Source organism: Canis aureus, chromosome 19 (genome assembly GCF_053574225.1).
Source record: "Canis aureus isolate CA01 chromosome 19, VMU_Caureus_v.1.0, whole genome shotgun sequence".
Classification (NCBI taxonomy): Eukaryota; Metazoa; Chordata; class Mammalia; order Carnivora; family Canidae; genus Canis; species Canis aureus.
Genome location: NC_135629.1, coordinates 53,606,266 through 53,626,780, shown reverse-complemented (window position 1 = coordinate 53,626,780; position 20,515 = coordinate 53,606,266). Strand labels below are relative to the sequence as shown.

General features: G+C 59.4%; 3 protein-coding genes across 11 annotated transcripts; 1 reads left to right on the top strand and 2 right to left on the bottom strand.

Moving 5' to 3' along the window:
* Positions 1–5,128: 5,128 nt before the first annotated feature.
* STXBP2 (syntaxin binding protein 2) lies at positions 5,129–13,457 on the bottom strand. Its single transcript, XM_077860118.1, has 19 exons — positions 13,352–13,457; positions 11,991–12,040; positions 11,621–11,702; positions 11,031–11,107; positions 10,798–10,876; positions 10,607–10,710; positions 10,059–10,207; positions 9,792–9,876; positions 9,581–9,711; positions 9,383–9,490; positions 9,029–9,086; positions 8,862–8,927; positions 8,680–8,760; positions 8,232–8,370; positions 7,579–7,688; positions 6,588–6,683; positions 5,849–5,934; positions 5,597–5,754; positions 5,129–5,264 (listed from the first exon to the last, which is right to left on the bottom strand). Exons 1-19 carry the CDS (start codon positions 13,386–13,388, stop codon positions 5,179–5,181), a joined length of 1,782 nt encoding a protein of 593 aa, XP_077716244.1. The 5' UTR covers positions 13,389–13,457; the 3' UTR covers positions 5,129–5,178.
* On the bottom strand, positions 12,057–20,478 carry PET100 (PET100 cytochrome c oxidase chaperone). Of its 3 annotated transcripts, none has more exons than XM_077860132.1 (5): positions 20,331–20,478; positions 19,570–19,656; positions 14,349–14,433; positions 13,766–13,860; positions 12,057–12,461 (listed from the first exon to the last, which is right to left on the bottom strand). In XM_077860132.1, exons 1-4 carry the CDS (start codon positions 20,355–20,357, stop codon positions 13,808–13,810), a joined length of 252 nt encoding a protein of 83 aa, XP_077716258.1. In that variant the 5' UTR covers positions 20,358–20,478; the 3' UTR covers positions 12,057–12,461; positions 13,766–13,807. The 3 variants fall into 3 exon arrangements, with proteins under 3 accessions (XP_077716258.1, XP_077716257.1, XP_077716259.1); XM_077860131.1 differs by lacking the exon at positions 12,057–12,461 and adding an exon at positions 19,364–19,396 and having other exon boundaries at positions 13,793–13,860; XM_077860133.1 differs by lacking the exons at positions 12,057–12,461; positions 13,766–13,860; positions 14,349–14,433 and adding exons at positions 18,906–19,034; positions 19,364–19,396.
* On the top strand, positions 13,543–18,912 carry PCP2 (Purkinje cell protein 2). Of its 7 annotated transcripts, XM_077860125.1 has the most exons (7): positions 13,545–13,834; positions 14,390–14,469; positions 15,499–16,434; positions 16,933–17,041; positions 17,575–17,707; positions 17,972–18,099; positions 18,720–18,912. In XM_077860125.1, the coding sequence occupies exons 3-7, from the start codon at positions 16,397–16,399 to the stop codon at positions 18,837–18,839; spliced, it is 528 nt and encodes a 175-aa protein (XP_077716251.1). In that variant the 5' UTR covers positions 13,545–13,834; positions 14,390–14,469; positions 15,499–16,396; the 3' UTR covers positions 18,840–18,912. The 7 variants fall into 7 exon arrangements, with proteins under 7 accessions (XP_077716253.1, XP_077716251.1, XP_077716250.1 ...); XM_077860127.1 differs by having other exon boundaries at positions 13,543–14,469; positions 17,575–17,689; XM_077860124.1 differs by having other exon boundaries at positions 13,545–14,469.
* Positions 20,479–20,515: the final 37 nt, after the last annotated feature.

Sequence of the window (20,515 nt, the reverse complement as noted above, 5' to 3'; positions counted from 1 at the left end):
CGACGTGGGACTCGATCCCGGGTCTCCAGGATTGCGCCCTGGGCCAAAGGCAGGCACTAAACCGCTGAGCCACCCAGGGATCCCCAATAAATAAAATCTTAAAAAAGAAAGAAAGTTGCTAGGAAAGTAAAGGTTCTCCCCACACAGGCACAGTAACTATATGAGGGGATGGATGTGTTAACCAACCTTATCGTAAAAATCATCGTGCAATATAGTCCTGGGTCAAATCACTACAGTGTGCACCTTACACTTACACGATGTTATATGTCAATTATACTTCAATAAGGTGGGAGGACACGGATTCCACACCTAAGGGAAATCACTCAGTGTGTGTTTTTCTCCTTCTGACTTACTAAGCGAGGCTCCGTGTGCATCTGCGGAGAAGACCCTGCAGGACAGGGCACCGCACAGAGTGAATGCTTCATAATGTCACCTTTCCCTGCCATCGTGTTCCCAGCATTTCCCCGGCCACCAACAGGGACTGGGACTCATGAGGAACTGTGGTCATTCGAGGGTGGGGAGCCCCAGCCGGCACCTTGTCTTCCCGGCCTGTCCCCCCCAAGCGCCCCAGCCCTGGGGACTCCATCTCCGGCTCCCCCTGGCACAGAGCCTTCCCACTCGCTGGGCAATTTCTTCACTCCAGGGGCCTTTTCACAATATTCTTGGCAGCTGTTGGTTAACTTGTGTTTTAAGATTTTGAGTAACTTCAGAAAAACAAAAAAGGGAAGCTTGCCTTGCCTCCTCACTGTCTGGGTTCCCCTGGAGCTGACATCCTGCACTCTTCTTGCATCCTGGAGCTTTCCTCGCTGGGCTGGGCTCGCTGAGTCACACTCACTTCCTGTCCCTGCCCTGGGGCCACTAAGCCCCTGCCTCCAAGTAGAAGGCACTGGGGTGCTTCTTCCTCTGCCCCTTCCTCTGCCAGGGTCCCAGCTTTCACCCCCTGGCCACCGCCCCTCCTGCCCAGCTGGCAGCTCCGGCCTGCCCTGGAGCATTTGTTTCAGTTGAGCAACTTCCAGACCACAAACCTTATCCCTCCCGTGACTTGGAGGAGATATTCTAGAAGAAGCTCCCTGCACAGCACGGATGGAGAACTCCCCCTCTAACGCGTTCCTGAGTGGCTCGGTTGGTTGGGCGTCTGCCTTCAGCTCAGGTCATGATCTTGTGGTCCCGGGATCGAGCCCCACATTGGGGTCCCTGCTTCATGGGAGTCTACTTCTCCCTCCCCCACTGCTTGTACTCTTTCTCATTCTCTCTCAAATAAAGAAATAAAATCTTTCTAAAAAATAATTTAAAAAAAAAAAAAACGCATTCCTGATCCTGAGACCATCTGTCCTCACTTCTCATCCCCTGGGAGAAGGGGAGGGGTAACCTCAGACCCTCCAAAGCGCTGATGTGAGAAATCCTTTTTGCTCACTTTGTGGGGCCCTCCCTCTTCACCTGCCCAGGGCCGAACCCCACTAGAGTGTTAAATGATAATATTATTATATCCATAATATATTATGATGATGATTATCATTAGTCAGCCAGAGTTTCCTGGATGCTTCCTATATGCTTACAGGGGGACCACCGGTCACCTTGAGGTCTGTCTCCACCCCAGACCCCCCCGCTAAACTCACATATCCTGCTATCTCCTGGGGATACTGCAGATAGCACCTATGAAAATGTATCATGCTGTTACTTTCTGCACAGTCCAACTAGTTGCCAAGGCACAGGTCATTTGAGAAGGATCCCAGCTAATTCCAGTGGAAGATTAATAAGGTTGGAAATAATCTTCAAGAGAGTGAGTCCAGGGACACCTGGATGGCTCAGTGGTTAAGCTATGCTTTTGGCTCAGGGTGTGATCCTGGAGTTCAGGGATCAAGTCTCACATCAGGCTCCCTAGGGGAGCCTGCTTCTCCCTCTGCCTATGGCTCTGCCTCTCTCTCTGTGTCTCTCATGAATAAATAAAGTCTTTAAAAAGAGAGAGAGAGAGAGAATGAGTCCAGGTATTGAGACTTGATGGCTGGCACCTCCAGCTGAACCTGGTCCAGGCTGTAGCGCTAACCACCTGTGGACCTGAGGACACAGCATGGTGGGGACAGATGCTAAGAACAAGTTATATAGGGTCAAAAAGAAGCAGCCAGCCAAATCCAGAATGACGGCAGGACAGGAAGAGAACCCCAAAGAAAACACACCAAGTTGTGATAAATGTCCCGAGGAAGTAAAGCATGGGGACATTTGAGCTAAAACGGGAAGGAGGGAGGATGCGAAGATTTGGGGGAAGAGCACTGTAGGCCAAGAGAACAGCAGGTGCAAAGGTCCTGTGGCTGGAACAGTGTGGTGTGCTTGAGAGACAGCAGCAAGTCCAACACTGCTTGAGCCACTGAGGGAGCCAGTGGGGAATGGAGTTGGGGGTGGGGGGAACCTTGTAAGACACAGAGGAAGGTTGGATTTCATTGAATCCTTCAGAGGAGGGTTCTGAGAAGTCTCAGTAATGCAGGCGGAGGGCTTGGCGTTAGGCCTGTGGTTGCCAGATGCTGTGGCCCACAGGGGTCCGCGAATGTTTTTTTCTTTTTAAGATTGTATTTATTTATTCATGAAAGACATACGAGAGGGGCAGAGACACAGGCAGAGGGAGAAGCAGGCTCCATGCAGGGAGCCGGATGTGGGACTCGATCCCGGACCCTGGGCCCAAGGCAGACGCTCAGCTGCTGAGCGGCCCAGGCGTCCCCCAGTATTCGTGGAATCCAAGTGTCGGTAAGTCGGAGGTGCTACGCCACCAGCTGGGCACGAAGGAGGGCCCTGCAGAGGCCGCGGGCGGCGTAAGCGACGGAGTCTGTCGGCGCGGAGCTCGAGCAAGCGCTGACCTAGTTCTCGAAGCTTCAGTTAGGGTCACCCCAGCTCCCGGTACCCGCGTGAGAGCCAAGAACCCGGGAAACTGGGCCACAGCGCCCCCTGGCGCCCGCAGCGCCCCCTCACCTGAGCGGCCCCGCGGGGAGGCGAGTCCGAACGTCCCAGGTCGGGCTCGGGCTCGGGCTCCGGCTCCCGCCCCGCGCAGGGCAGCCGCGCAGCCGGGGGTGGCGGCGGGCGCCGCAGGGGTCCCTGCCCGCGCCCCGTCCCCTGCACGGCCTTGCACGTCCATCGCTCCGCCCCGGTAGGAGTTTCGCGTGAATCCTAGAAGCAGCCTTGCTGGGAACTGGAGTGTTGAGCGCTTTCCGGGGCCCCCACCCGCAAAACTGTGCCGGCGATTTTCCTGGGAAGTGTCCTTGGATTTCCCTGAATTCTCAAAAGGATCAGTGACTTAAATCAGGGCCAGGTCCCCCGTGGCCGGTGGGGAAGGGTCCTCCGGGTCCGCTCTCAGCCCACGCCCTCCTGGTCCGGGCCCCACCCGCCCTTGCTCAGATCCTGTGTGGCTCCCCCGGCAGGGGCTAAACCCTCACCTAGGCCCGGGGGGGGGGGGGGGGGGGCTGTATGGCTCTCTTCAATATCCTTTTTACTCCATCTCACTCTCTTCCACATAGAAATGTGCCCTCCCTCCCTTCCTTCTCGGACTCCTCTTCATTCTCAACTCCTCCTCCTCCTCCTCCAGGAAGCCTTCCTTGACTGCGCCCACACTGGCTAGATTAGGGCATCCTCTGGGCTCCCACAGCCCTCTCTGCCGCTGTCCGCCTGGCTCTGTTTGTGCCCCAGGATAAGGGTCATCGTGTCTCACTGCCGCTGTGAGATTCCTAGCTCCTTTTAGCTGAGCGTTAGGGGCTGAATTGTATCCCACCCCCCTCCCCAAACACCCGGCAATTCATGTTGAAGTCCCAGCCCCCAGCACCTCAGAATCTGACTGTATTTGGAGAGAGTCTTGTACAAGATAATGAAGTTGGGCAGCCCCGGTGGCTCAGCGGTTTAGCGCCGCCTTCAGCCCAGGGCGAGACCCTGGAGACCCGGGATCGAGTCCCACCCATGTCCAGCTCCCTGCATGGAGCCTGCTTCTCCCTCTGCCTGTGTCTCTGCCTCTCTCTCTGTGTGTGTCTCTCATGAATAAATAAATAATCTTAAAAAAAAAAAAAGATAATGAAGTTAAAACGAGGTCATTAGGGTGGGCCTTAATCCGGCATGACTCGTGTCCTTAGAAGAGGGGATTAGGACACAGCGGAGCAGAGGGCCAGCCACGTGAGGACACAGGGAGAAGTCGGGCATCTCGCTTCCATTCGCCCAGGTGAGCGGCCTCAGCAGGAACTAACCCCGCGGACACCTTGATCTTGGACTTGCAGCCTTCAGGGCCGTGGGGGAGTACATCTCTGTAGTTTAATAAGTCACCTCTGTTATGCCAGCCCTAGCACCTCGTACACCCTCTGACACCCCCTGCAGTTCCAAGCCCCTGCGAACACCCTGGGGTGGGGAGGGGGATGAGCTGGGAGGGTTCTAATGCTCTGCGGTGGGAACTGGGCCTGGTTTGCTGCATGCCTGTCTTCACCCCAAAGCACTCTGATCCCAGAAGCTGGAGAAGACCCCTGGCCTCGTATGGCTCCGGGGCTCATCAAGACAGTTCTTGGAGTGGGGGTGGGGGTGTAGGTGGCGGCGGGGGTGTGTGTGTGCAGGATGCAGGGCCCATTCTGCTTGTTAATACTAGCAGTCCTGGGATGCCTGGGTGGCTCAGTGGTTGGGCTGGGCGTCTGCCTTTGGCTCAGGGCGTGATCCCCGAATTCCAGGATTGAGTCCCACATGGGGCTCCCTGCAGGGAGCCTGCTTCTCCCTCTGCTTATGTCTCTGCATCTCTTTGTGTCTCTCATGAATAAATAAATAAAATCTTAAAAAAAAAATACTGGCAGTCCCATCAGTAGCCAAGAGGACGCTAGTGCCAGCGGAGGAACAGCAGCTGACAGGCTCTCATGCCATCAGCTTTCTGGCATCATCTCTATCTCCTCTGCAAAGTGGCTGCCATTACCGGCCCCACATTTTGGATGAATGGAGAACCCAGGAAGCCGGCCAAGGCCTTACAGCTAGTCCATCGTGGAGCCAATGTTCAAACCAAGCCTAATTCTTAACCTTCGCCTTGGCTGGAGACTCCCTGTGGTAGGACAAGAGTGAGGAGGGGGGCCCACGGGGGGCTGGCCCAGGACAGCTCCCTCAGAAAGAAGGCGAGGTGGGTGCTGGCTGGCAGAGAGAAGGGAGGAATTTATTTCTCTGGGAAGGGAGTGGGGGCGGTCAAGGCAAGGCAATGTCCTCCAGCTTCTGGTCCAGCGTCTTAAGGTCATCCAGGAAGCGGGTGGGGGTAAGGATGTGCGAGGAGCCTGTGCAGCAGGGGAGGGTTGGGGAGGTGGGTCTGCTGCCTCAGGACCTCCAGCTAAGGTCCTTGGGGAAGCAGGCCCTGACTCTGAGGACTCAAGAGTTTAGACTCCTTAGAAACATAGGGGTCCAACCCCCAGGTGACCCCTCCCCTGGGAACCCAAGCCCCGGCCCCTCAGAACTCAGGAATCCAGCTGCTTGCCTAGGGCTCCCAGACACTGGCCCTACACAGGCTCCAGGGTTTGGGGATCCAATTGGAGTCCACTGTCAGCCCTATCCTCTAATGCACCTGCAAGGCCAGCCCCAGCACCCAGGGGTCCCAGCCCTGGCTTCTCACCAATGAGCACCTCCCACTTGCCATCGGTGGCCCTGGTCACCTCATAGGCAGCCCTCATCTCTGACATCGCCACGCCGCCCATGACATAGATGATGAGCCGGGGCCCTGCCCGCATCTCCACGCCGGCCTTGTTCTTATGCCAGTGGCCAAAGCGGGCGCTGTGCAGGAGGAGGCGGGCAGGGGTCAGTCGAGCAGGAGACTCCCCCACCCCATGAGACACCCCTCATCTAACATGGGCCTGGGGGCTTTCACCTGACAGCAGCCTGGGAGCTGGACGTGGGGGCGGGGTCGGACACGAAGGGCCAGAGCTTGCGGTCCAGCCGGTCCTCCACGGCATCCTGGAGCCAGGGAGGGAAGCTTAGGAGAGGAGCCTCAGGTGAGGGGGCCCAGGGTCCAGGCAGACAGGGCCACCATCTGCATTTCTAGCCCCGTGGAGACCCAGGAGTCCAGGTACCCAGGTCCATGGGGAGGGGAGGGGCAAAGCTGCTGGGCCCCCGAGTGGGTAGGGAGGTGCCAGGTTCCAGAGGAGCAGCAGGCAGGAAGCTAGGAGCCAGGCCCCTGGCCTGGTCCTTTTTGCCATTGCTGCTTTGGGCTCCCAGGATGGGCAGGGGTGGTGGTGGGGAGGGTGTAGGGGGAATAAGGGGATTTCCCAGGGTGCAGTGGGGGGGGTGCTGCAGGGGAAGAGAACAGAGGAGGGCAAAGGAAGGGCCCAGGGTCTGGACAGGAAATGAGGCTCCCTCCTCAAGGTGCCTGCTGCTGTCCCAATTCCTTTGGTGTCATCTTGGGGCACCTCCCCATCCCCCACCCCTGCAGAGTAGATCAGATGCCAGGGGGATGCCCATAATGAGGGATTTTCTCTTAAGCCCTGAGGCTTAGCACCGTGACATGAAGAGGACCGAGCCACCACCTAGATCAGGACTTGGAGGTGGTAGGGGAGAGGGTACAAGGGTGCAGGGGTGTGCAGGGGGAGGTCAGGTCCCACCAGTGGTACCTCCATCACGTCCTTGACGACTGGGGTCCAGCGGGACAACTGATAGGTGGGCTCCAAGCGCTCCCTCCGCTCTAGCCGGCTTGAGGTCCCCGGGCCCTGGGGGGGGGCAGTGGGATGGTGGGAGGATGGGGGAGAAGGAGGTGGGTCACAGATGGGTCTGGGTGCTCCTCTGGCTTGGGGGAAGGATTGCAGAAAAAGATAGAGAGATGGAACAGAGGAGTGGAGAGAGAGGGAGGAAGGAGTAAGAGGGAGAGAGGGGGCCAGAGAGGGGGGGGGAGGGAGAGGACGGGAAACAAGAGGGAGAGAGAGACAAAGCCAATGAGACCAAGATGTGTGGCAAAGAGAAAGACAGGAGAGCCAGGTGGGGACAGAGGTGGAAGGGCTTGGAGAAACAGGGAACCCGGGAGGTGGGGGACAGGGAGACAGACAGGGGGCTGGGAGAAAGAGGAGGGACAGGTGAGGGGGACACGAGAGTCACCCCAACAGTGGAAGCAGGGTCAGGGGAGGTGGGACACACGGGGCCAGAGAGAGATAGGAGTGGCTAAGCAGACAGCTGAGCACAGGAAGCTGCTGTGTGGCTGTGTTTATGTGTGTGCGTGTGTGTGTGTGTGGTGGTTCTCTGAGTCCTCCAGGACCCTACAGTCGACTGTGGGCCCTCATCCCAAAGCTGGTGACCCTGGGACTCAGGCCACAAACCCCACACTGCACCATCACCAGGACCACGGTGCTGACTACACCTCATCCTCTGCTTATCATGTGATCCATGACTGGGGGGGGTGGGGGGGTGACACCGCTGCGGTGCCCGCTGGTCCCCAGACCTGATCCTGCACAGACCTCTCTGTCCTCCCAGAGCCACACCATGCCTCGAATGCCCCAGCCCCGTGATGTGCCGTCTGCCCCCCAGGACCCAGGCTCTGACTCTCCCAGGCACCCCCATGCCCACATTTGCCTTCTGCCCAGTCTGTGACCCTACAGCTTGCTCCTGGCATACCCCAGGGTTGGTGACCGTGCCCCCCAGCTGCTCCAGGTTCCGGATGAGGCTGCTGTGTGCCTGCACATTGGCATGCTGGATCAGCTTGGCCAGATTCTCCTCACTCACACCTGGAAGAAGAGGAGGGTGGGCTTCTGTGGATGGGAGTCTCATGGGGGGGGGATGGCTCAGAGACGATGGCGGGGGGGACAGAAGGTACGGACAGAGGTGGAAGGGCTGAGAAACAGGGAACCAGGAGGTAGGACACAGGGGATTCCTGGGTTAAGGGGCTGGGGGTGACAAGAGGAGGTCCCAAGACTGTCCTCAGGACCGAGGGAGCCACTGGGGCAGGTGTGAGGAGGATGCTAGAATCCTGGATGGGGATCCTAGAGCAGAGAGATGGAAGTCTAGAATTCATTGAGGGGACCAAGTTTGGAAGAGTCACAGATTCGGGAATCTCTATGTCAATGGAGCCCTCATGTCAATGAGAGTTTGCCCAGATCGATAGAGACGGGGTTCCCAGGTTGGAGACGGGTATATCTGTGGGGTCGGGTGTGCCTGTTGAGTGGAGGCATGCCAAGGTCAGGAAAATCATGGGGTTGAGAGATTCCCAGGATCATTGCAGACCCCCGTGAGTGGGGGTATCTGGAAGCCTCTCCATGCCCCCAACCCACCGTTCCGCAGAAGGATGTAGAGCAACAGGACCCGGATCTTGTCATAGGCTGGCACGGCTGCATCCAGCAGCACAGGCACGATCAGCTTCATGGCATCCTTGATCTTCTCACCCTCTGTGTCTGAGCCCATGGCCAAGTCCTGCGGGGCAGGGGGGTGTGGGGTTCCAGAGCTAGGGTCCTTGGCAGGACCTTGGGGACCTGCTTCTTCCTACTACCAGGTCTCTGAAGGTTTCATCCCGGCGGGTCAATAGGCCCTGCCCTTTGCCAGGCCCCGCCCCTTATCCGGGTCCTATTTTCCTGTGGACCTGCCCACCCCCATAGACTGCACCCCTGTCCCGGGACCGCCTCTCCCCAGGCCCCTCCCCTCACAGGCCACACCTCTGCGGGCTCCTCCCCTGCGGGCCCAGCCCCCTCCCTGAGGCCCCACCCCGTCCCAGGCCCGCCCCACCTGCTCCACCCCGCACAGCTTCTCCACCGAACCCTTGAAGTGCTTCATGCAGTCGTCCGCTAAATGCAGGTGCGTAGAATACTGCGGGACGGGAGGGGGGGTAACAGAAACTGAGTCCGAGCCAGGAGCCTGGCCGCAGTGCGGGGGGCGGGGGGGAGGGCAGGATCCCCGTCCCTGCTCACCTTGTTCAACTCCTTCTGGTACTGCGGCATCTTCTTCAGGATGTGGGACAGGTCTTTGATGTTGGCCTGCGGACAGGGAGGCTGTGAGGCCGGGCCTGCCACCCCGGGTCCCCCTCCAGGCTCTGCCCTCCCCCCACCATGAGGGCAGGGGCTTCTCCTGCCCCTACCTTGTCCGTGGTCAGCCTCTTGCTCTCACAGAACGTCTTTAGAAGCTCCGTGACCTTCCTGGCGGTGAAGAGCGGGCAGGGGTGAGGTTGGGGACTGGCACCGGGACTATAGTTTGACAGCGGTGTGTGTGTGTGTTGTGGGGCGCGGTGTCACACGGCCGGGGGGTGGGAGCCAGGGGATACACGTGGCCCTGTGCCAGGCCATGTGTAAGCCCACACTGAGGAGTCTGGCTGAGGAGCGTTTCCCCAGAACCAAAGGCCGAGGACCCGGCCCACGGGAGGAGGGGGCTGGGGATACAGGTGGGGACCACGTGCAGAGTGGCCCACGCCCTTGGCCTCCCCGTGTGCACGCACTTGGACACATCGGCGATGTGCATGTGCCGCAGCTCTACCCACAGGTCATCGTCCTCATCCAGCAGCACAGCCTTTTCCCGGGCCTCACTCAGCCCCGTGGTCTCGTACCTGCAGGAAACAGAGGGTCAGGCAGCTGGCCGGGGGCCAGAGACCCAGGAGGTGATGGGGGGGCAGGCAGGGTTCCTGGGATCCGCCCACCTATATGTGTCCTGTTCGATGTTCAGCAGGTCATAGGCCATGGCCTGGAATGTGAGCTCATGCAGCAGCGGGGACACAGGGTCGGCCCCCCGGTCCACGATGAGTAGCTGCGAGCGGGTTTTCTCGGGGCCCTGGGGGTTGGCAGGGATGAGGACACTGACCCTGTCCTTGGCTGGGGCTTCACCCTCACCTCCCCAGTAGCCCCCCTTACCTCTCCCAGACTGGGATTGTCAGCCTTGAAGGCATTCAGCTTGGCCAGGACGGCATTGGCCAGCTGAGCCGTGACCTCTGGGCCCCTGGGGGTGGGGTGGGCAGACATGGGGTCTTAGGCATGGGGTGGGGGAGGGCCAGGTCACCAGAGGTCAAGGGATGGGGTTAGGGCTGGGAGTTGGGACCAGGACTGGGGTCAAAAGTGAGGTTAAAGGCTGCATGAAGAATGGGATCAAGGTTGGGGGTGGCACCAGGGTGGGGTGCCCACTTGCGGTAGCGGATGGCTGGGTACTCCTGCAGCGTGGCGCACAGCGTGGCGATCTGCTGGGCGAGGGCCTCAATTTGCCGTGCCCGCTCCCCCACCCGGAAGGGGCAGTAGAGGTTGTAGGTGCTGTGGGGGGCATCCAGGGAGAACACCTGGGAGGACACAAGTGCCACTGCTACAGGTGTACACCTGGCTCAAGAGCAGCCTCCAGCACCCGCTGCTCCCCAGGGCCTCCGCCAGGCTCTGGAGCCTGCTTTGCCGTCCAGGAGTCAGGCCAGCCAGCTTCCAACTCATGCCTGAAGGAGGTAGAGAGATACCCCGGCCCCCTCGCCCTCGGGCAGGACAACTCGGAGGTGCGCTCTGTGCCACCCCTTGGTGGGGGACACTCCCATGGCAGGTGCCCACGGCAGGTGAGAACCCATGATCCTCTGTGTTAGGTAACTTTTTCTTTCTGGCCCGGTATCCCCTTTACTTGTTCCTGGTTTCTGAGGGAACCCAGGACATTTGGTCACAGACCCCCACCCCCACCCTGGGCTAGCCTGGGCCTGTACCTGGGCTTCGTAGGGGAGGAAGGCCAGGTGGATCTCCTTCAGCGTCTTCACCACCTTCGCTAGACGTGAACGGCTCAGCTCAGTGAACAGGGGCTCAGGGCAGGCTGGGTGGGCAAGAGGAGGCATCAGACGAGAGTGGCCCCATGCCCTGAGCACCCCCTCCCACCCTGCCCCCAGCTCGCTTCACTCACTGTCAGTGAAGAAGATGTGTGCTGCTTTGTAGGTGAAGGTCGGGGTCCCCCGGAAGTCTGCTATCAGAGCCTGTACTGACTGGGGGAGGCAGACCATTGCCCAAGCCTGGCCCTGCACCCCCAGAACCCTGCCCCAGCCTACCACCCACTGCCTGTACTCCCGACATGTGCAGACACGCACAGAGGCATGCACATACACACACACACACACACACTCAAGCTCACATAGGCACCTTCTCTGTGGGGCTGAGCAAATAAATGGCCTCCAAACTGGGGATGGGTTCTCGGCGTTTGTTGATGTCTTCAACAACTAGTAGGAAAAGAGAAAGGGCCACGTGTAGGTGGCATTGGGGCCAGGGCTCACGGAGGATCTGAGACTCGGAGAGTTGGACACTAGGGCAAGAGGACAGAATGCTAGGGCAGGGGGAGCTGTACTCCATCCGGCACCTATGGGAGGTGCCCGTGCATGGGTGGCACAGGTAAGAGTTACATGGGCAGGGTTCTGTACATTCAAATCACAGCCCCACCCCCCTGGGAGTTTCCCATAGGAAGTTATGCATTCTAGCGGGGCTCAGACTGAGTTCACTCTGGGGGTCCTATGTTGGGTTTCACACACAGGGGCTACATAGTCGGGGAAGCTGACCCCTTAGGAGTTGCAGCTGGGGAGTCCTGCCTGGGAGGTCCACCTGTCACAGGCTCCCACACTCAGGAGGGGGAAGGGCTCTACATACAACAACCTGCATGTTGGGGAGTTCTGGACAATCTTAGGGCACCCCATACTCAGGTCCCATCTCAGCAGCATGGGGTGGGGGTGTCCACTCACTAGTAATGCCCTCAGCTAGGATGTCTGACATCTTGCAGCAGGAGGACAAGATGCGCATGCTTGGATGGTCCATGATGAGTACCTGTCGGGACAGATGGACAGAGGGGCTGATGGACGGATAAGAGGGAAGGGGGGGCTACAGCTGCCCCCGAGGTGGGGCTGGGGTGGTGGGAAGGACTGGCAGCTTCAAGAGCCGGCTGGGTGGGAGGACCCAGGACCTGCACCTGACCCCACGCTGTCCCAGGCCCAACCACCCAACCACCTGCCCCCAACAAGCCCCCCTCCAGTGGCCTCCTCTGGGAGTTCTTGTGGGTCCCACATTCAGGGCCCCCCCCTTGGGTCGGGACAAGGCATTCTGCCAACACCCTACCTTCCATTCCCCATCCTTTTTGACACTCCGAATGACTCCATTCAGAATTTCTGCAGGGAAGGTAGGGAGGACTCAGGATGTCGGGTTCTCTGGCCCCAACATGCTCTCAAGCCTGCTGGGCCTCCATCTTCTTTCCTGTTTGTTTTCCTCTCCCCTCAGTCTTGTGAGGCCACCCCTAAGGTCACCCCCAATTTACAGACAGGGAAATGGGTTCAGAGAGGACACGTGACTAGCCTAAGCACCCTCAGCCCTAAAGGGCTAAGTGCCTGGGGCTTAAGTAACCACTCAATAAACATGCCTTAGATGAATGAAGAAGGGGGCCAGGAGGGCTCAGCGGTTGAGCACCTGCCTTCGGCCCAGGGTGTGACCCCAGGGTCCTGGGATCGAGTCCCGCATCGGGCTCCCTGCAGGAGACCCGCTTCTCCCTCTGCTTGTGTCTCTGCCTCTCTCTGTGTCTCTAATAAATAAAATCTTAAAAAAAAAAATAGATGAACGAATAACTGAAAGCCAGAGTTCACATCCAGGTGTCAACCGTCAGCTTCCCCACCTGCAACCTCGAGCCCTCCGGGTGGGGACATGGAAGCCAGGCCACCCCCGCTCCACCTTCATCAATTTCCTTGCAGGACACCCGACTCCCTCGCTCTGAGGCGGGCCTGGCTTCCCCCCGCTGGCCCCTGTGTGGGAGGCTCCGTGTAGGGTTGGGGTGCCGGGGTTTCGGCGAGGGCGGAGCAGAAGGGACGCGGTGGCCCCGCCCGCTGAGAGTGTCATGTCCACTCTTATCAGGACCGCCAGCGCGGGAGGCGCAGGAAGGAGGTGCAGAGGCCGGAACTACCCGAGATGGGGGCAGGGGCGACCTCGCCCCTCTCCCCGGAGCCCGGGCCCGCGCGGCCTGGACGCCCGAGTCCTCACGCCGCACGACGTCCGCGGGGACCCGGGAGAAGGACGGCGTCGCCCCGGCCCCGGGTCCGGCCACCGGCCTGGCCACGTCCCCGAGCCTCACTCCGACTGGGGTCACTGCGCAGCGCACCCAGCCCGGGCCCTCCGAGCGTCCAGCCCCGCCCACTGTGCCAGGCTCGGGCACCCGGCAGTCGGGGCGTCCAGCCGCGCTCCCTGCCGGCCCCCCGGGTCCCCCGGGGGTGCGCGCCCGGCGCCTGCCCAGGCCACCCCTAAGCCGACCCCCCGGGGTGCCCGGAGTCCAGTCTCCGGCTGTTCGGCTCCGGCGCGGGAGAGCCGCGACGTCCAGCGGGACCAAGTCCCCGCCCGCCCCCTCGAGGATCAGGTGCTCGACGCCCGGCCCGGCCGCCGGGCTCCCGCGGCTCGCGCACCCCGCGCCCCCGCACCCCCAGGAGACGCGCACTCACTTTCCCCCACCACCGCCTTCAGCCCCGAGGGCGCCATCTTCCCCCAGGGGCGCCGCCGCCGCTTCCGGGTCTGTCCCAAGGTGGGGGCGTGGCCCGCGCGTCGGCCACGTGGGCCCCGCCCCCCGCGCTGGCCCCGCCCCCGCGGGCCCCGGAAAGGCGGGGCTGCACCTGGCGGCGGGGGTGCGGCGGGGGTGCGGCGGCGGCGCGAGAGGGGCGCCCCGACGGCACAGGCGGCCGCGCGCTCGGCTCCCCTCCCCTGCTTGCCCCTGTGTGGGGCAGCGGGGTCGCGGGGTCGCGGGGTCGCGGGGTCGCGGGGAGGCAGCCACCAGCCACCCTGCCAGAAGTTTCTCCGTGGCTGACCGACGCTGTGGGCCTACCCGGGGCCGCGGGGTCTTAAGCCCGTGACCCACTTACCTTCTGTTCCCCAGAGGGTAGCAGCAGGTGGACAACATTTGATCAACCCACGAGGAGACCTGGAAGGAGGTTCGTTGAAGCGAAGCCGGCACCTGCTGTGTGTCAAGGACCTGTGTCAGATTCTCACCCGACGCTCTCAGGACCCCTGGCGGGGAGTGCGGTGTAGACGACGAAACCGCGGCTCGGCAGGAGCCTTGTCTGGGGCCACGGGGTGAATAGGCCCGCGGGGATCTGAGCCAGGTCTCCGTCCCTGGAGGGCCGCTTGTCAAAGCCTTGCCCTCACCAGGTGCACACACACCCTCACGGGCTGATAATCGCGTTCGTCTTCTGATGAATCCGTGGGCTTAGCGGCATGCTCAACCCCTTGCACACTTACATACACACTCGATTCACGTTTGACTTGAAGTTTCATGGCCCGCTGCTGCTGTGCGCTGGCGTTGTCACAAGGAGGGCACAGCCCATTCAAAAGAGGTCCCATATTTCAAGTGTGATGCACAGGTGTGAATGCGGAGTCCGGAACTGGTTCCTTCATTTGGCCATCTTTATTAAGAGTGGGTCTGGTGCCTGGCCCGTTGCCACTTACCTGGGACAGGCAAGAGTAAGACTAGGTTTGCCATCTTGCAGCAGGAGGTCAAGATGCGCATGCTCGGATGCTCCATGATGAGTACCTGTCCGGATGGATGGACAGAGGGGCTGATGGACAGGTAAGTGGGCAGAAGGGGCTACAGTTGCTCCGGAGGTGGGGCTGGGGTGGTGGGCAGTTAAATGGAAGGGAGAGAGAAAATGATCAATCAATTCTGCTCTAGAGGAAATAACCAGTGATGTGATAGCATATGCCACGTTGCAAGGGATCATTTATTGTGTGTGATCCCACAGGGGGACCCTGATAGGGTGGACTTTAGATTTAACCTGAACGACATCAAAAAGCAGCCACGCAGCGGCGATCCAGGCAGAGAGAAGCAAGAGTTGTGGCTGGAGGAGCGCAGGGAGTGAGGGGAGCTTGGAGGGGCTGCAGAGGCCAGACCTCTGTGGAACAGGGTAGGACTGACTCAGTCCAGTTTGCCGGGGATTGAGAGGCTCCCAGGACACAGGGCATCCAGTGCTAAAACTGAGACAGTCTTGGGCAAACAAGGATAGCTGGCTACTCTAGGTAGGATTTGGAGGGTTTCTTCCATTTTTTCCTCCCTCCTTTTCCTTTCTTGTTTTTTTTTTCTTTTATAGCTTTATTGAGATATACCTCACGTACCATACAGTTCACTCACTGAGTGTACAATTCAATGCCTTTTAGCATGTCGAGAGGTGTGCTTCCATCTCCAATTTTAGAACATCCCATTATACTCCACAGTGGTTGAGTTATCTCCTGAGGGCAGTGGGGGCCGAGGGAGAGTTCTGAGCAGGGGAAGGAGGGGAAGGATGGATTGCAGGGGCAAAGGGAGGAGCTGGGAGGCCATGAGACCCCCCTTTAGCTTCTCCGCCTGCCCCCTGGAGGTGAAAGTCCGGAGGGCTGGCCACTGCCCACCATACTGTGAGGACGACCGGGATCTTCTGCTGTTATGGACTGAATGGTATCCTGCCCACCCTCCCCCAAGACAGGTTGAAGCCCTAAGCTCTGGTACCTGAGATTGTGACCTTATTTGTAAACAGAGTCATTGCAGATGCAGTTAGTTAAGAAGTCACGCTGCAATAGCATGGGGCTCTAACGCAATGCGACTGGTGTCCATGTCTTGTGACAGCCATGTGAAGACAAGGACACACAGGAATGTCACGTGATGACAGACGCAGAGATCGAAAAACTGCAGCGACCAGCCAAGGAACACTGAGGACTGCCTGCAACCTGGAGGAGCCAGGGGGAGGAAAGGAAGGACCTTCCCCCATGGGACTCAGGAGCTGGCACTGCCAACACCTTGACTTCAGGCTCTGGCCTCCAGAACTGTGACGGTGTCTGCTGCTCTAAGCCAGTTTGTGACTTTGCTACGGCAGCTCCAGGAAATTAGTACACCTGTGGAAGAGCAGGGCATCTCACTGGCATCAAGGACTTGGGGGCGTGGGCAGGGTGTGGCTGGGGGCCCTGGATGGGGGGACGCTTGCCTGGGGAGGAGGACCGAGCTTTGCACTTAGGCAGGTGTGATAGTGCAGCCCATTTATTCTGAGGTTTTAACTGGTTTCCAGGAAGGTGTCTTGGGTAGGGGATGGGGTACAAGTGGGATCCTCCTGGTGGCACCCTCTCCCAAGGCACTGAAAGAAGGGTATAGCTGCTTGGGGGGAGGGGAAGGGCTCAGGGCCAGGGACTTTCCTCCTTGCCTCCCATACCCATGCACTCAGATGACAGATCTCAGGAGAAAGCTCAACATGGCACTGGTGGCAGGACAGGAAATCCCAGACCTTCTCGCGGCGCCTGGGTGGCTCAGTAGGTTAAGTGTCTGCCCTTGGTTCAGGTCATGATCCTGCGGTCCTGGGATAGAGCCCCTGAGTGGGCTCCCGGCTCACCAGAATCTGTTTCTCCCTCTGTCTCCCCCTGCCCCTACTGCTCATTCTCTCAAATAAATAAAATCTTTAAAAAAAAGAAAGAAAGAAAGAAAAGAAAAGAAAAGGAAAGAAACGAAATGAAAAAGGGAAATCCAAGATCTTCTTATGTTAGGGCCCGCGGCAAGCAACCAGACCCAGGGACGGTGAGTAGGAGGGGAGGTCTGGAGACAGAGATGGAGCTAGTTGGCCTGGTGGTGCCTCAGTGGCCCTCAGGTCCAGCTTCTTCCCCTACTACCTGCAGATGGCAACTGCCTCTCTAGCAGGGTGAGATCATCCTGCAGCCTCCCACTGGTGGGCTACAGATCCCACCTGAGCTGTCCAATGGCCTGTCCTCTCCCAGTGGGACCAGCCAGCCCCTGCTCCCCATTGTGGGGATGCTCTCTGGCCTGCTGTTGAGCCCCACCTGAGAGTTCTTGGGGCCCAGGGAGTCCTGCTGGGCAAGGTCCAAACCCAGGTCACCCAGTGTCCTACCCCTGCAGCAGCACCGGCATCCTGCTACAAAAACAATTATCTGGATCATCTTTATGGGGCTTAAGCGTGGGTGGGAGCAGATGGGGCGTGAGCTGGGGATTTGGGGCTGGGTATCCACTCCCCCCCCCACACACACAACCCAGTCTTTTAAAAAGCCTTCTCTGGCACAGGGCAGGGACAGAGGCCAGCAGAGAAGTGGACGGGACCCAGGGGAGGGGAGTGGGGACAATGATGGACCAGGAAGAGAAGGTGGATGGGAGCTCAGCCCCCTGCATTAAGGTAAGCAGATCCCACTGCACACATCCCCAACTCAAGGGCCTGTGAATGACAAGACTAATTAGTTTGTAGGGCACCTAATTAGCAAGCAAGTCTCCTGGGACCCCTGACCCAGTTGCCGCCCAAGGAAGTGCTGGTGGGCATGAGGGTCCAAGCGCCTAACCCAGCCCCGGGGCAGAGGTCAGGGCTGTCAGAGCTAACCCCTGTCAGGTGGGGGATGCTGGGATTTGGGGGTGGCCCCTGGTATGTTTCTCTGGCTCATGTCACAGCCCCCAGGCCACCGTGCAACCAGGGCCCCAATTTAGAACATCAGGATGCTGGCACCAGCAGCCTCTCCCTTGAGGCAGCACCACGTGAAGTGGCCCTGCTGCCCGGGCCCCTGGGGCAGGGGCCGGGATTGGGAAACAGGCTCAGGTCTCATTCTGAGCAGCTCTGCAGAGCAGCACATTGACGGAGACTATGGTGAGAGCCGGGGAGGGGAGGGGAGGGGTTCCCCAGCTGAGAGGCCAGCTGGACTGAGTGTGTCTGTCTCTCAGGCTGGCTCTCCAGACCAGGAGGGCTTCTTCAACCTGCTGAGCCACGTGCAGGGTGACCGGATGGAGGAGCAGCGGTGCTCACTGCAGGCGGGGCCCGGTCCGACCTCCGAGAGCCGTGAGAGCGGGCAGGGGGGTATGTGGGATCGGTGTGATATCTGGGGGCATGAATGGGGCAGGGCATGGGGATCCAGGGAGAGTGGCCATCTGGGGGGCTGGTGGGCAAGTCTGAAAGTGAGCTGCAAATGGAAACACTGGGCAAGGGATGGGAGGGAAAGAGACAGGGAGTGCCTCCTAGAGAACTTGAGAACCTAGAACTTGAGCGAGTTAGGGGCTCCAGCTTGGGCTGTGTCCCCTGGAGTCTGTGTATATATTCATCCCCACATGCCTCTGCTTAAAGCAGAGAGTGGCCCTGCACCCGAGATGGACAGCCTCATGGACATGCTGGCCAGTACCCAGGGCCGCCGTATGGATGACCAGCGTGTGACAGTCAGCACCCTGCCTGGCTTCCAGCCCATAGGCCCCAAGGTAGGTGACATTCTGCTGGGGCTGAGCAGAGATCTGTGGGGCTGAGCCCTCTGACTCTGCCTCCCACCCCCGGCCAGGAGTAAATGGGGCCTCACTATCCCATCTATCCATGACTTGCCCCCTAGGGTGAGTGCCTGGTAAGAGTGCAACCCTGGGTCCCTGCCAGTCACAGGATCCTGGCCCATCCAATACCCAGCTTTGGGTTGTAGGACAAACGCCCACCCTTTCTTACGCAGGGCTGAGAGGGGCTCAAGGTCAGGCTCGGGGCATGTTAATGTCAGAGCAGCTGCTGGAAGTCATGGCTCTTGCCTCCCTGTCTCAGGGTTTCAGGAAAGACAGAATGAAGGAAGACACTTCCAAGGAAGAGGGCACATTAGTTTATACACAGGACACACGCATCCATGCACTTGTGTGTGTATGACACACATATGCATGCGTAGCCTGGGTTCTGATCAAGGCCCCAAATACCACCCTAAATGTTGAATAACTATGGTACACAGAAACTGGGGGATGGTAGGAGGCAGGAGGTGGGACACCTGCACCCTCCTCCAATGTTTGGGTCACCTCCAGCTGGCACTGCCCTTGGTCCCTCCCTCTGGCTGACCCCTCTTCATTCACAGGACGGAGTGCAGAAACGAGCTGGGACGCTCAGCCCACAACCCCTCCTCACCCCTCAAGACCCGACTGCTCTCAGCTTCCGTCGGAACAGCAGCCCCCAACCCCAGACACAAGCCCCCTGAGGGCCCGAACCATCCTGGGCCCTCCTTGGCCCCTGAAAGCAGACAATAAAACACTTCCACAAGAAATAAGAAACTGTGTGTATGTTATTTCCTGGGTGAAGGGGCTAGGACTCAGGAGCTCTGCTGGGCAGCGCGAAGGAGCTTCTCCTCCCGCTGCTTCCGTATCCTCTCTTTGAATTCTTCTAGCTCCCGGCGCTGGGGGTGGAGAAGGAGGGTGGAACAGGAAGGGAGGAGGACACACACCTCAGGGGCCTGGACCCCCTTCCCACCACCCTGTCCCTTACTCCCCCAGGACACAGCTTCAGAGTTCAGCGCCTATACTGGAGACTCCATGCCAATTACAGCGAGGGCCCGAGTGGGGCCAGCTTCAAGTTTCAGGAAGAGGGCAATAAAGAAACCATATGCCCCTCCGCTCTCGGTTCTCTCCTCACGACCGAGAGCAAAATTTTCATTCAAACTCATCATGGCCACGGGGATCCAGGTTACCTCCATCCCTTTAGGGGGAAGAAGAGTATGATACTTACTTGGTCCTCCTTCTCAGGTGGCCACAGCTCCCTCTGTGGGAACAAAATAACGGCTGGAAGCATGAGCCAGGAGCCTCCAGACACACCCCCTTCCCTGTACGGCAGGGCTGGCTGGTGGAAAGGGGACATTGGTCCCCAGCAGCTGGGTGCTCCAATCTCTCCCCCACCCCCTGGAAAGAACCCATGAATACTCTCCCTGTGCCCACCTTGCGCTGTATGACATAGTCCTCAAACCACTCGGCCTGATTGGCAATCCAGAACATAGCGACAGGGAAGGTGAGGTAGAGTGTCATCTAGAAGGGGCGGGGGATAAATGGGCAGAGCCAGGGATTAAAACCCCTTCCACGATACGCGTATGTTGCTCAGAGCCTGGAGGACCATCCTCCCGCAGTGCCAGGAGTGCCTCTTCAGGGCCCCCCAAGAACCGCACAACTCCCACCAACCCGGTAATAATAATAATTCAAGAGACCTCAAGTCTCCCCCAAATCTGGGAAACTCCCTCTCAAACACACACACACACACACCCTGACTCAGGGTACAAATCCTCGTACTAAAATCAAAAGCCTCCTCGTGAAACCTCATTCCCCACCCGCTCGTCAGATCCCTGGAGCACCCCCAAGCCCAGGAGGCCTCATTATTTGGAGTCTCTTCCCCTAAACGTAGGGGTCTCCCTATCAGAAACACACAACCACACGGAGCCCCTGAGCTTCCCCAGATCTCCCCCAGGGTCCGGAGCCTCCTTCTCGGAGCCCCCGTCGCCGGACCACTCCTCTCCGAGGCCCTCCCTCCCAACAGCCCTCCCCTAACCCAGCGCCCCGCCGCTGGGGCTTCCAACCCGAAAGGTCCCTCTCCAAACACAGACGCCTTCTCCCCCCGACATGACCCTCTTTCGGAGTCCCCCCTCTCAGAGCCTCCTCCCCAGATCCCAGAGGAGCCCAATCGCCGCCCGGCTCCGAAGCTCACTGACCCGAAACACCTCCAGCTTCACCCCCATCTCGCTCCTCCTAGGCTACAAAGCCGCTTCCGCCCAAAGTCGACCCTCCAGCAAAACGGCAGCTCATTGGACGTTCGCGGGCTCCACTGCTGAAGCTGATTGGTAGAGGGGCTTCGTGATGACGTCATCTTCGGGGCCTCGTCTCTGCTTCCGGTCCC

What these genes read in the sequence shown, in the direction of transcription:
- STXBP2 (XM_077860118.1), bottom strand. Translation starts at nt 13,388, where the DNA reads ATGGCGCCCTCGGGGCTGAAGGCGGTGGTGGGGGAAA. An exon ending in AAAAGGATGGGGAATGGAAG is followed by an intron (nt 11,703 to 11,990) that starts GTAGGGTGTTGG and finishes CTGTCCCGACAG; the next exon opens with GTACTCATCATGGACCATCC. An exon ending in GCACGGTCACCAACCCTGGG is followed by an intron (nt 6,684 to 7,578) that starts GTATGCCAGGAG and finishes GCCCCCCCCCAG; the next exon opens with GGCCCGGGGACCTCAAGCCG.
- PCP2 (XM_077860125.1), top strand. Translation starts at nt 16,397, where the DNA reads ATGTTAGGGCCCGCGGCAAGCAACCAGACCCAGGGACG. An exon ending in GCTCAGCCCCCTGCATTAAG is followed by an intron (nt 17,042 to 17,574) that starts GTAAGCAGATCC and finishes TCTGTCTCTCAG; the next exon opens with GCTGGCTCTCCAGACCAGGA. An exon ending in CCGTGAGAGCGGGCAGGGGG is followed by an intron (nt 17,708 to 17,971) that starts GTATGTGGGATC and finishes CTCTGCTTAAAG; the next exon opens with CAGAGAGTGGCCCTGCACCC.
- PET100 (XM_077860131.1), bottom strand. Translation starts at nt 20,357, where the DNA reads ATGGGGGTGAAGCTGGAGGTGTTTCGG. An exon ending in ACTATGTCATACAGCGCAAG is followed by an intron (nt 19,397 to 19,569) that starts GTGGGCACAGGG and finishes TTGTTCCCACAG; the next exon opens with AGGGAGCTGTGGCCACCTGA. An exon ending in CTTACTCTTGCCTGTCCCAG is followed by an intron (nt 13,861 to 14,348) that starts GTAAGTGGCAAC and finishes CTTGACACACAG; the next exon opens with CAGGTGCCGGCTTCGCTTCA.